Source organism: Salvelinus sp. IW2-2015, linkage group LG4q.1:29 (assembly GCF_002910315.2).
Source record: "Salvelinus sp. IW2-2015 linkage group LG4q.1:29, ASM291031v2, whole genome shotgun sequence".
In the NCBI taxonomy this organism is placed as follows: Eukaryota; Metazoa; Chordata; class Actinopteri; order Salmoniformes; family Salmonidae; genus Salvelinus; species Salvelinus sp. IW2-2015.
Window position 1 is genome coordinate 10,435,612 of NC_036842.1, and position 14,516 is coordinate 10,450,127.

Sequence of the window (14,516 nt, forward strand, 5' to 3'; positions counted from 1 at the left end):
TGAGTAAAGGATGCTTTGTTGCGGAATAGGAAGCCAATTCTAGATTTGACTTTGGATTGGAGATGTTTGATGTGAGTCTGGAAGGAGAGTTACAGTCTAACCAGACACCTAGGTATTTGTAGTTGTCCACATATTCTAAGTCAGAGCCGTCCAGAGTAGTGATGTTGGACAGCGCGGCAGGTGCAGGGCAGCGATCGGTTGAAGAGCATGCATTTAGTTTTACTTGTATTTAAGACAATGGGAGGCCACGGAAGGAGAGTTGTATGGCATTGAAGCTCGCCTGGAGGGTTGTTAAACCAGTGTCAAAAGAAGGGCCAGAAGTATACAGAATAGTGTCGTCTGCGTAGAGGTGGATCAGAGAATCACCAGCAGCAAGAGCGACATCATTGATGTATACAGAGAAGAGAGTCGGTCCAAGATTGAACCCTGTGGCACCCCATAGAGACTGCCAGAGGCCCGGACAACAGACCCTCCGATTTGACACACTGAACTCGTACAGAGAAGTAGTTGGTGACCAGGCGGCAATCATTAGAGAAACCAAGCTGTCAAGTCTGCCGATGAGGATGTGGTGATTGACAGAGTCAAAAGCCTTGGCCAGGTCAATGAATACGGCTGCACAGTATTGTTTCCTATCGATGGCGGTTAAGATATCGTTTATGACCTTGAGCGTGGCTGAGGTGCACCATGACCAGCTCTGAAACCAGATTGCATAGCGGAGAAGGTATGGTGGGATTCGAAATGGTCGGTAATCTGTTTGTTGACTTGGCTTTCGAAGACCTTAGAAAGGCAGGGTAGGATAGATATAGGTCTGTAGCTGTTAGGGTCAGAGTGTCCCCCCTTTGAAGAGGGGGATAACCGCAGCTGCTTTCCAATCTTTGGGAATCTCAGACGACACGAAAGAGAGGTTGAAGAGGCTAGTAATAGGGGTGGCCACAATTTCAGCAGATAGTTTTAGAAAGAAAGGGTCCAGATTATCTAGCCCGGCTGATTTGTAAGGGTCAGAGTTTTGCAGCTCTTTTAGAACATCAGCTGACTGTATTTGGGAGAAAGAGAAATGGGAAGGCTTGGGCGAGTAGCAGAGGGGAGGGCAGTGCTGTTGTCCGGGGTAGGGGTAGCCAGGTGGAAAGCATGGCCAGCCGTAGAAAAATGCTTATTGAAATTCTCAATTATAGTGGATTTGTCGGTGGTGACAGTGTTTCCTATCTTCAGAGCGTTGGAAGCTGGGAGGAGGGTTCTTATTCTCCATGGACTTTACGGTGTCCCAGAACTTTTTTGAATTTGTGTTGCAGGAAGCAAATTTCTGCTTGAAAAAGCTAGCCTTGGCTGTTCTAACTGCCTGTGTATATTGGTTTCTGGCTTTCCTGAAAAGTTGCATATCACGGGGCTGTTCGATGCTAATGCAGACACGCCATAGGATGTTTTTCTGTTGGTCTGTGGAGGGTCAACACCTTTAGTTGGCTCTCCAAATTTGATTTCTAGAAAAACATTCCTTTGTCTGATTTTGTTTTGCTCCACTTTTTGTTTTACGTCCTGGTGGGGTTTTCATTTGTTTTACATCCTGGTGGGGTTTTCATTCTGTTTTACGTCCTGGTGGGGTTTTCATTTTGTTTTACGTCCTGGTGGGGTTTTCATTTTGTTTTACGTCCTGGTGGGGGTTTTCATTTTGTTTTACGTCCTGGTGGGGGTTGTTCATTTTGTTTTACGTCCTGGTGGGGGTTTTCATTTTGTTTGCCTGTTCTTGGGCAAATTTAGTGGGTCTCATGGTGGGTGTCTTTTTGGTTCCAGTTGTTGTAGTTAGTTAACTTTCCGTGGACACACCCACAAGTGTCGTTCAGAACCCCTCCTAAAACCCCACAAGGTTCCTTTTGGTAGTTGTCAGTGACTGTTAGTTCCCCCTTCTGTTTGAGCAACATTATTTGGTTTTCTTGCTGGGCGACGTAACAGTAGTAAACCACAATTCACAACACAAAATATATATTGAACATTTTATTTCATTTTTACAACATTTTTTCAAAGAAAGATTGTGAGGTTACATTTTGTTCAAACTGAGTCAATACACTGTATTTCAATTTCCCCCCAATGACTAAATAAGTTTCCTAATTATACAGATATAAGATGGAAAACCGTACATCACCCTGACCATACAAAACATTGTCATATGCATTTACTCATCCACAAAACCAGGTCATTGTGGGCTTTCAATGCTTCATCTAAAATATATTCATTTAAATTCACAATCCTTGATCAATCAATGAGATGTTGGCAGAATAAATGTGTCCATGTCACCAAATTCATATTGTGCAACATGTACTAATCTGCATACAATTAAACACACTTCCATAAAGTCCACATCAAGATTCAACTTTAGGACAAGACCACTGCTTTAGAAAGAGCTTCAATTAAGGACAACACATCAATCAATGTATGAACGCTGGCATCCATACTCTGATCACACACCAAGGCCTTGACTCCTGTTCAATTTCATCATTGATTTCCCCCAATAAATTACTGGGAGTTTATATATAGAGTGTGCGACAATATTTTTTATAATCAATGAAAATTATGACATTGTTAAATGTATGCATTGTTTGTGTTTTCTAACTGTTATTATGGCACACAGGGGCCATAGACTGAAGGCCTCTCTGAGGATGTGGCCCCTGTGAAATATTTTATTCTGTGTATAGCCTCATGATATAATGGATATGATCGTAAATTATGACAAAGAGGAATGCAGTGAAAAATGCTGAACTTCCAGTCTTAACATAAGCAATATCAAGTTCTTTATAAGTGAGAGTAGCAGAAAGAATGTTATAGGAACCTGCATTTGAAACGCTCTGCTATAAATGGCACAAAATCGACAGAAGACCAAGTTATATAACCACACAACGGAAATAGGAATGACGCTCAAAATGAGCGAGTAGTAGTGTTAGAAAAAGCCTGATCCCTTTACCATAAACTCTCAACAGTAATAATAAAAAAAACAACACATTAACATATTCCAAACAAAATACAAGCACAAGGTGAATCAAAGATGGTCCTGTACATGTTAGTGGCATCGTTAGTAGCTAGAGACCTTTCCCCACACAGGCTTTGTTCTAGTAAAAGCTGCTCTGATATCTCTGAACGTGATTTGAAGACGAGCGTAAAACTTCAGAGGCCCAACAACAGTATGTGTTTTCTATCCAATAGGAATAGCCGGTGCGGAAACAGTGGAGTTGCAGACATGATCTGTTATTTATTACTTCAGTTTCATGGAGCTGATACGCTCGGAGTCTTAACTTGAGATACAGTGCTCTCCAAGTATCATAATGAAGTTACTTTGACCTTCCACGTGCTCTCTGCTTCACAACTGTGGCAGCAGTCCAAGGAAATGGCAACAAATCAGACAAATGCCGCTTTCGATTACTTGGGCTCAAAATGTAGTCATTATTGGAAGTCAAGTTTCATTCTTCCTCTCTCATCAGTAGTCTTTGATAGCTGTGTGGCTCTTCCCGTTCCCGTCCAATGTCACTTCTAATTTTCTCCCTTTTCACTTACTAATGAACAATCTCTCACTTCCACTTAACCTTTAACCCTTTACACTCGTACCAGTATGCGGGGTTGTAAATGGCAGATTTGGCCACTGATAAGCGCCTAAATTGGAATGCAGTGGATGTACAGTAGCATGCTATACATTACATCCGAGCTCTGGCTCTGCGCTTCACAGCGCTGTAGGATTGTGACTGACAGCCGTTCTGAACTCGAGCACCGCATGCAACAAGAAGTTGACTCCATCCCTCCTGCTAATTGGGATACTTTAGCAAAATGTTTTGTTGTCTGAGTGAGGGAAAAGCTGTAATTTAAGAGGACTCATTGTATTTTAAAATTTGAGATGTTGAGAATTATAATAAATACCGCTTTGATGTCAAACAAGCCACATTTCCATATCCTAAAACTCGCATCATATACAGTGTCAAACGTTTATGATCACTATGTTTGATATACAGTTAGAAGATGACATGGCGTCATACCCTGGGGTGTTCTGAACGGAATGAGCCTGTTTGTCTAATGTAAAGAACATTTGCTCCGGAACACGCACCTAGATGCACTCAGGACTCCTTTCTACGCGCACCAAAATCTGTTTCTCTGAATTGCCTTGTGAAAGCTTAACACTGTAATATTGTATTTTTCTAACTTAGCTAGTCATGTTGGCAATAGAACAGGCTTTCATATGATGCCCACCTGACCCAGATTTCAATTTATAAATGGCCCGTTTTTTGGATTGGGAAAACAACAGTAATTGTGTGATGGCGGGGATGCAGGGTTGTGTTCCAAACAAAACTACAACTACAACTAGGAGAGATAAAAAAAGCACCTTATAATTGAAGGCTCTTCTTTGAATCGTACAAGTGGATTGAAATGACTTATAAAAGTGTGTGGCCACTTGGAGAAACCAGTTAGTCCTCTCACTCAAACCCTTGTCATTTTTTTGTATTATGTTGCACCTACCCCACAATTTCCAGGGAATATTATTATGTTACTGAACGTATCCAGAATTTTCAGATTTCGTTATCAACAAATGCGGCAAAATGTACAGTAAATATAAAATGCACATCCAATCAACAGTGTAATGTTTGGATTCAGTCTTACAGTATGTCAGGTGAACTGTTGTGTCCTCAACTTTGGTCTAATAATTTCCCCATAATATCCAAACTGTTCCCTTTCAATTGCTACCATGCTTCTGCATATGCTTTCCATAGGTCTTCTGTGAGAAACATTTCAATTTAGCCCTATCCATATGCCAATTCCCACAAGTGTAAAGGGTTAATCCCTCTGTCCTGCAGCAGACCTAGCATGGCCCCAGATCTGTTTGTGCGGTCTTGCCAACTCCTGCCAGTCATTGTCATGCCATGCAGGAGTTGGCAAGACCGCACAAACAGATTTGAAACCAGGCTAAGACTGTCCTGCAGGAATGGCTATTAGCTTACTCTACACAGGAGACTCTCCAGTCCCATTTTCAAGTGCTCTCTCTCGCCCATCTCTACTCAACCCTAGTCTTCACAAACACATGGATCTACCCCACTTACATAAAGCTTGCCTTCACTTCTCCTGATTCGGAGATGATACGGGTTCAATTCATTCAAATTGAATTCAGAGTAAAAACAACAACTAATCACTCTGTTGAGAGATTTGTTGAGCACTTCAGACTTCCTGGACCATAGCGTGTAGTAGGAGATGGTGTGACGGTGTGCTCTGATCTGAACACAGAGGAGATACGGCTCTTATATAAGATCAAACTCGAGCCTCAGTGAGAGAAGGGCTCTGAAGACTGAGGATTCCTCAAGGCAGAGGAAGGATGGAGAGCAGCAGAGCCACAGTGCTGCGTGTAGAGTGTGAGTCACAAACAGAGCCACTGCAATGCAGGGCTGCTCCCGAGTCTGATCTGCTGTCCATTGACAGGGTGTAGAGAGGAGTGAGGCTACAATTAACTCATCATGAGAAAGCCAGACAGACTGACACGGTAGACCACTGCCTAAGGTACAATAAATACAACTGGACACTTTGAATGCTTGGCGGAGTGGCTAACTGGGAATCAATACCTTGTCAATGGAAGTGAGAGCACAAATTTACACAGATTCAATTCATCTTTAAGAGGAATAAATTTACAGTCAGCTTACCATAGAGACTCCTTACAGTGAATGAAAAGAAATGTGACTGTCTGGGACAGAACTGATGAAGCACAGCATCTCAATAGCCCACTGTAGAAGATGCCAAATAGAGGAAGCAGTTGTGGACAGCTATAAAGAATGACTTGACACATTCTGCTGGATTTACACACAGAGGCTCGACAGCATCCAATGTTGGTCAGCTGGAAGGTTCTTTGCCTTCCATTGAGTCCTGTAGACTTGGCGCCCTCTGCTGTTTAGCAGAACAACTGAAAGCTACCCAGGTTAGAGGGAGCTCCTTTGGGCTCTCCTTCTTCTTGCTAAGAACCTGTGGTAGGCCTCGCTGAAGCCTCAGACTCGAGTGAGGAAGTGTAGGCTGAGGTTGGCAGGGATGTGAAGGGTCTCCAGGCTGAGGGCTGAGGGGGTATAGGGGAACAGGACAGGGAAGGTGTGCTTGGTGTCCACCAGGAGCATTGGGACATCGTTCCTCTCCTGCAGACGATTCTGAGGACAAGATACAAAAAACCCAGGAATAAATGGCATGGAAAATAGATTATATTTGACTGGAAGTGGTTTCAGGCAATCACACATTATAACGGACGGAGAGCTGTTACCTGGATGTTTCTGATGAAGGACACAGTGACTCTTTCCTCAAACTCGTTGAGCGGGGTGTAGAGGTTGAGGATTTTCACAATCTGTACGACAAATAGGACACTGGTTAATATATGAAGACAAGACACGTCACTCTTCCTGTGAACGTTGAGACGGAGTGGTGAGGGGCGTTCCGGTGCTCAAGGATTGTTGATGTGCAACAGGCTCGTAACAGCTCTCTGTAACAGGTGTACGAGTGTACCTGTTGCATGGTGAGAGCGGTACACAGTATGTGTATAAGAGACAGGTGTACGAGTGTACCTGTTGCATGGTGAGAGCGGTACACAGTGAGCAGATGGCCTCGGCGTCCTGGGACGTCTTCTTCTTGACCTGAAGCAGCTGGGCGGCCTGGATGACGGGCTCCATGTTAACCGCCGCCCCACTCTGGTGGAGGTTCTTCCCCCGAAGCCACTCCTCCATCTGACTGATGTTGTACCTGACCAATCCCAGTGAAAGACACTTAGTATAGACCCACCTCTTCAGTGACGGGTCATACATGAAACCCTTATGCTACTTTAATGAGGGCTCCTCTCAGCTATACTGTATGTAGCATTAAAAGACCTTTTCCTGGTCAGTCCCTAGAACATATAATATCCCCAGCATGGTTCTGTATATATATATATATTGATATATAAACATACCGGAGCTGCATGCCAGTGCTCCAGGAGCAGACGTCTTTCCTGAGCAGCAGGTTGTTGAGGGTGACAGCGTTGATGCTGTAGAACAGCTGCCGGACCACCTGGCCTGCTATCTCTGGGTCCAGGCCGTGCTCGCCCATCACCACGTGGAACTGGCCCAGCTGTCTGATCAGGGCCTCCAGGGTGTAGCTCCCTGGGCCCTCCTCGTCCTTGTCCATGCTGGAGGAGCGGTTCCTGTAACCCATGGGCTTCACTCCCGCAAGGCTGGGGATAGACTCACTCTCCAACATGGCCGACACTGCCCAGTTGAAGGAGATAGTTAACGCAATGTTCATTCATTGATATCTATAGGTTTAACTGGTTCACTTTTCTTCTTTTAGGAAACCTAAGTACTGAACTATAACATTCAGCTGTGGAAAATATAGATCAGTATAATAAGGGATTTTACAATGTCAAAACAGCGGTACAATCAACCCAGAATGAAGAAATGGTTGGTCAATTTCCAACTCCATTGTCTCAAACTTCTGGACCATACAGTTCTTGCCACCGAGCTACCCCAGCACCTCACCGATCATGGGCTGCATAACGTGCTCTGCCACCTTGACGAGCTGCTGGTAGATCTGGATGGAGAGGTCACTCAGCACCTGGCGGTACTCTGCCAGGTCAAAGTTCTTCAGACAGTGCTCATTCTGCTTGGCCGTGTTCTGAGTCATAAACGCCTGGGAACACAGCAAGACAGGAATGAGAGTTGTGGAGATCTACAATTTGTAGAGTAGGTTAAAGCAAGTTTATTTCCGTCTGTACATCTTTAAAATGCATTGTGCATGGAGAGGAATCAAGGAGTAGTCAGACTGTATAAATGTCAGACAATCTACCTCTTATTTCAACAAGCTAAAGTACTGAGAATCCTTTCTAGCATCTCGTCACAGTTTATAATAAGCAGAATGATCTCTGATCGTTCAAAGTAAGCCTCACCTCATCTCCACTGTACTGCTTGAGACAGTGCAGCAGACGACTCGTGTTGGCCAGCCAGAAGGAGGTCATCTCAAAGTCATCATTGTTTTTCTGCAGAGGCATTGCAAAATGAAGAGAACGTTCAAATACCAGAGTCGCTGTACTGTATTCTGACCGAGCTTTCCTCGCAACTTACTTCCAAAGATTGTGTACCGCATTAAAGTATGTGAGTGAAGTCGCCATCTGTATGCGGGAATACAGCTCTGTATCTATACCTTGAGGACCTTCTTAATGGCGTTGATGGTGGAGGTGAGCAGAGAGTGGACCTTCTGGTCATCGTTGATGTAGTCCGCATGGCGGATGCACATGAAGAGGATGTAGGCAGGTAGGCAGGGCACTGTTGCTGATACAGCGTGGGGCTTCATGTCTGGAACACCAAATCTTAGTTATTACAATAACATTGTTATCACAATAACATTACATGAACACAGCATTACAATAAGTTATCCCAATGTTATCCCATTCCATTTCGAAAACAGAGAGTTATGTGTCCTGGAACAAGTTCATCCACTCATTTCAGTAATCATTGTAGTCATCGTGTGGATTTGAGAATATAGTGATACGCCCTGGACTTGACAGGTGTTTGTACTTTGGATGCTGTTATATTGTGTGATGAGCTGACTTTCTGCCGCCACGTCGTACCTGTGATGAGCGTTTTGACCAGCAGGGCCTCGTCCTCTTTGTAGTACTCCAGCATGCCCTCAAAGTCCTTCTCCCTGCGCTGGACAGTCACCTGACGGGTCATCTCTGGTTTGGCCGTGGTGGACTGGGATGCTGCTGCAGTCACGGACACTGGACAAAGCAGAGGACAAAGTGGTCACTGACTCTGCAAAAACCATCATACAGTATGTCCATTTGGCCTTCATTACAGCTTAGTGAGACCAATAAATGAATAGGCTACAGAATTCATTAGGAGCTCCAGGTCTCTCACCTTCCAGCTCCTGTACTTTCTTCATGTAGATCCTCAGCTGCTTCTTCAGCTTCCTCTCGTTCTTCTCCAGTTTCTCCACAAGCTCTTTTAAGTCCTATAGTAACAAAAACATTCAAGATGTTCAACTCAACACTAACCTTCAGAGCTCCGGGCTGTTCCATTCCAATAGGTGCCCCTGGGCCTGTATTCAAAGAGTCTCAGAGTAGGACTGCTGATACAGGATCAGTTTTGCCTTTTGGATCATAATAGTATGGTTGAGAGTCCTAGATCAGCAACCTGATTGCAGTGTTCTCACCAGGTTGTCGTTGGTGAGCCGGGTGATCTCCTGCTGGACGCTGTACTCCACCTGGGCCTCAGGGGACAGAGACATGGTGTGGTTCAGCATCTCCTGCTTCTTCTCTATGTCGTCCTTTAGCAGCTCCACCTGGGTGTGGAACGCCTCCAGCTCATCCTCGTGCTTCCTGGCCTGAGACTGGAGCTGGGCCTCCAACAGCCTGGGGGAAAGGAGGAGAGGGGGAGGAGGAGGAGAGGGGGAGGAGGAGGAGAGGGAGAGGAGGAGGAGAGAGGGGATGGTTACAATAAGCCTAAAGCTGACCAAACCGTCACAAACTTCTACCTTGTAGAATTCCTGTACCATAGTGTGGAGACTTACTGTATTAAGTATGGTTTCATAGCTCATTAACTCACATCTTAACCCCCACAGTTTGTGCCTCTTTTACCAGAGGCATAGGAACGGGGAGAGGATAAAACAGGAAGGCAGTAAGTAGAGAAGGAAAGCAGAAGACGACAACCTGGCCACTTGTTTTAGACCCTGGTATGCCAGGCCCAGCTCGCCATCTTCATTCAAATAACCCCAGTCCGAAGCTTTGCTGCCGGTGGCAAGCCAGGAGAGATTGCGAGACAGAGAGATAGAGGAAAAGAGATGGAGAGATGGCAAGAAGAAAGGAGTGACAGGAGGAAGTGAAACAAAAATGGACAGGAGAAAACATAACAGAGCAATAGGAGTTAGCACCACAGAGAGGTAGAGCAGAAACAGAGATTCTCCAGTTAAAATCCTGTAGCTGACATAGGAAAAAGCTCTCACACAACAGACAGACAGACACTACCATCACCCTTTTAAAACCCGATCACGGTGAGAGTGTCGTTATATCAGCATCTGCCTCTCATTACTGCCATCTATCTGCATTCTGCCATAATGAGGACGTCTAACAAATACCTCCAGGTTAAAAGGTTCTGCTCTGCAGACACAACAGAGGTGTTCAAATCACCCTGGCATTTTGGCTAGGTCTCTCAAACCGGGCCGGGACACAGAATGAAAGATATAAAACAGGAATAGATCGCGGGTCAACGGAAGATTGCTTTGGATCGAGATGAATCTGTGTGCTTCGAGTGGCTCATTATGAGCAACACAAATGTCTTTCCTCCCTGGCAATCTGAGTGCCATCTAAGTCCCGTCACTCACTGGCTGTCTGAGGGTTCTGTTAATGATGACACAGAGGGCCATGAAGGTAGATGGCTCAGGAAGGATATTACTGTGTCAATTTCAATAGGGTGGAATCAAAAGCAGGGCAGTTTTCCATGAATATGTCATTATACCGTCAAAGTGATTGGGACAGTTTAGATTAGAAAGGTGATCCGATGTTACCCTGAGAGTAATCTCCTGTGGGCAGATTCTGCTCATAGACTGAGAGAAACTTCCTGGACTGAATGCGATGCGGGAGATCCGAGCAGCATTAGTTCTGTTTTTGGGGTTTTCGTCACTGGTTATATTGACGTATAAGGATTGGGTGAAGACGGTGCTTAAACTGCTTCGCCTCGAGTGCTTTCCCGTTGGGGGGGGGGGGTTGGTCTGTCACCTTGAGCATACTGTAGCTACACTGTCTCTTGGACTAAGCGCCGGACATAGAAGTACAGTAGTGAAGGTCTCTAGGCAATTTCTAGTTGGACAAAACAATAGTAGCACTGGCAACAGTTTGATGTAGTCACATGGAATGAAAACTGAACCACCAAACACTTTCCTCATTTCCATTTCACCCTGTCAACCCAGAAGTATAAATGTGATATTTACATTGAAAAACATTCTGTGCGCCAGTGGGTATGACAAAAAAAAAAGAGGCCATTATCATCACAGGCCAGTGTGTATTCCATGACTGTACTTCCAATATAAGGTAAAGACAGACCTTACTTCTTAGACTCACAGAGTCCATGATAGGCCTCAGAGCCTCCTCCTTGTCTATGGGCTTCTTGCTGTTGGTCCATTCAGGCAAGTTATTGGTTTCCTATGGAGAGAGGGGGACATGAAGGTCAATTTATGATGCCATTGAAGAGGTAGCAAAACCCGTGGGAGAGAGTTGGTGGGTACATCTGCCACTGCTTTATAAGGTAATGACATTCATCCGACTTGTCTCTTTCCCTCTTTAGGTCAAACCCAGTCAGTGTTTAACACGCACTCAAACGTGAGTCATAGGACATATTGTAGTACAGCTGCCCTCAACACACTTTCATATTACAGGCCAGCGCCCTCTCTAATATCTGCATCTGAACCAATCAGCTTCAACAGTTGGGAAAAGAAGAATCAGAGTGACAGGCCATCATCTCGGAGGAGTCATAATCACCACCCTTCTAAGGAGTATGACACACAAGGCATATCCGCCACTAGCCTAGCAGGTGGGACTGGGAGAGCGCAGCTCAGGAGTGTCTGAAATATTACTAGTGGGGGGGGGGGGGTGAGGGGGTAGAAGTGGAAACGCCTGAGTGAATGAGAGCTGTCTGTTCTGCTGCCTCCCGCACACCATGCGCTCTCTCTGCTCTCTGTCCTGAGGCACTCCCTCTCAAACCAAACGCCTGGCTACCCACGGTGTTTAACAGCAGTGGGGATCATCTTCGGAACTCTCTTCAGGAGGACATAACTACAGGTGAATGCCGCGCTGGATTATTACAGTGTAAGGACTGATCTGTCAGACGCTGTCATTCTCAGTTCCAGTTGGAGGTCTGGCACGGAGGCCAGTCTCTCTCAAACGTCTCATAATGAGACTCTCCAGTTACATACTAGTCTGCCTGTACCTCTGTCTAAATCCAACTGGAAACATTTGATCAAATATTCCAGTGTTTTGTTTGGGTAAGATACAGGTCACTGGAATCCATAACATACAGTGCAAGACTATCATGTGCTTTTCCATCACTGGCTGACTTGACTCAATTCAATTACGCTGCATAATGATAATAATCGTGTTGACCTTCAACCCACATAAGTCACAAACAAGAAAAGAATATCAGCCATCCTTAAACGAACGTTCAGGATTTTTTTTTTACCTACATTTTTTTGTCACGTTACGGAAACAGCTTCCAAATGCGTTCTGTAGATCAAAAAGCTAGGTATTGTTGTTTTCCAGATTTGACCCTAAGTGACATATTTGGAGGTAATCACGTGTTTTTGGAAAACTACAACAAGCTTTAGGGAGGAGTGAGGTTGATTTCCTGGTCTCCGCTTGTCCCACCCCCGAACGTAAGGAATTAAACAGCCATGAGAATGTAGTTCTGTGTCAGTCAGAGAGCTTCTATCGTTACTACTGTCACAAAACCTATAGCAGGGTTCCCCAAATGGTGGCCCGCGTGTGATTTTATTTGGAACCTCAAATTCTCTGAACAAAACCATCACTAACACAGAGAGGCTGCTGCCTAGATACAGATTTGAAATCATTGACCACTTTAATTAATGGATCACTAGTCACTTTAATAATGCCACTTGAATAATGTTTACATATCTTACATTACTCAGCTCATATGTATATACTGTATTTTATACCATCTACTGCATCTTGCCTATGCCGCTCGGTCATCCATATATTTATATGTATATATTTTTATTCCATCCCTTTGGTTAGATTTGTGTGTATTAGGTTGTTGTTGGGAAATTATTAGATTACTTGTTAAATATTACTGCACTGTCGGGAACTAGAAGCACAAGCATTTCGCTACACTCGCAATAACATCTGTATGTGACCAAAACATTTTTATTTTATTTATTTTAATGTTTTATTGTTGGACATTAAAGACTGTAAAAACACCAGCAAATCAGCTCCAAGTAACTTACATTTTGGAATGCTGTTGCAAAGTATTCCCATGCATAATAGAAAGATACTTTGTGATCATACACTCTAGTATACAAATGTAAGCAAGGTGTGAAATTAATATGTTTTAGTAAAATATATCGGTTTGTGCATCTTGCGGTCAATGTGCAGTCTACAAATTATTTGTAATTATGTTCCGGCACCCTGACCATCCACTCGAGGAAAAAAATATGCCTGGGGCCAAGAGAACAGACGACAACAGAGTAAGTGTTTGGGGCGCCTGCTAGATAATGTTTTTATATAGGCATAATTTCATATAGTGCTGTTGTGTGCATTGCGGTTGTGTATCGTTAGTTCTGCTATCGTTCCTATATAAAGCTTAGACACACCTCCCCATACTGTACCTGCCTTCCAGATGCAAAGCACCATCGAAGCTGTATTAATCTCATCATTCTAACAAATGACTTCCTGGTTCGATGCTTATATGCAATAAAAAAAAAAGTTTTCAAATAAATAAATAAATAAATAAATATATATATATATATATATATCTGGGCAATTTGGATAACTAGGGCCACTAACAACTTGCTGTGGAGCCGTGGAGACAAGCTGTGGAACATTCTTACAACCCTTGGCCTACAATGGTCGCGCCCCAGTGGAAATCTAATTAACATAAAAACATCTCCATCAAAATCCATCTGCTTAAGCTAGAGATGTGTGTGAGATGCTGAGACTCATGGACATGATGGTGTTCTCCGYTTTTCCCTAGAACGCAAGCCTCACAAGACTAATTTTAAGGTCCCTGGTACCAGTTTARTGTRKAGATAACCTTTTGATTAACAAATAGGGCCATATAAACTGGACAATAAACACTTCCCATTGGACAAATGAAGCCATGTCAACTTTCAGCTCCCAGTTTGGTGACTTACAATGTGATTGGTTGTCTCCTTCTCTTTCTGCTGGGCTGCAGTGACAATCTGACTCCTGAGGATAAGGACCTCATCCTTACGCACATCCAGCTCCTCATTGGCTGCCTTGAGCTGGCCCAGCAGCAGGTTGTAGCCGTCCTGAAGCTCATTGGAGGAGCTGTTCTTGGAGGCGCGGTCAGCGATGGCCTTCCTCAGCTCGTTCAGGTCATTCTTCAGCTTCTTGTTCTCAGACTCCAGCTCCTGTCTCTGTGGAAAAACAAGGCCAAAGTTCAAAGAGATTTATTGGCAATCTAAAATTTAACTTTGGTAATCGTTGGTAATAAAAGTAATGAAATGCCAAGGCTCAATGTAAGGAAGAATGACAGTGATTGATACCAATACAGGTACTAAAGTAATATAGAGCAGAATAAGATGTGATTGCTGTTTTACCACATTGTGAGTACCTTAGTAAGGAGGCTGGAGTATCTTTTGTAGAAGAAACTATTTTGTAGTTGATTTCATTTAGCTATGGCAAGTAGCTACAGTATTTAGCTATGGCAAGTAGCTACAGTATTAGCTATGGCAAGTAGCTACAGTATTTAGCTCATGGCAAGAAGCTACATATTTAGCTATGGCAAGTAGCTACAGTATTTTAGCTA

The 14,516-nt window shown here is 44.0% G+C and overlaps 1 protein-coding gene across 1 annotated transcript in view; it reads right to left on the reverse strand.

Annotated features, from left to right (window-relative positions):
• Positions 1-1,973: 1,973 nt before the first annotated feature.
• LOC111961417 (unconventional myosin-Vb-like) overlaps positions 1,974-14,516 on the reverse strand; it is an 82,102-nt gene continuing 69,559 nt past the window's right edge. Inside the window, 13 exon segments of the mRNA XM_070441267.1 lie at positions 1,974-6,149; positions 6,260-6,340; positions 6,558-6,732; positions 6,938-7,232; positions 7,503-7,653; positions 7,910-7,999; positions 8,164-8,315; positions 8,591-8,740; positions 8,880-8,973; positions 9,175-9,373; positions 11,065-11,095; positions 11,098-11,158; positions 13,879-14,124. Of these exon segments, the coding sequence (XP_070297368.1) occupies positions 5,997-6,149; positions 6,260-6,340; positions 6,558-6,732; positions 6,938-7,232; positions 7,503-7,653; positions 7,910-7,999; positions 8,164-8,315; positions 8,591-8,740; positions 8,880-8,973; positions 9,175-9,373; positions 11,065-11,095; positions 11,098-11,158; positions 13,879-14,124 (1,878 nt within the window). The 3' untranslated portion in view covers positions 1,974-5,996.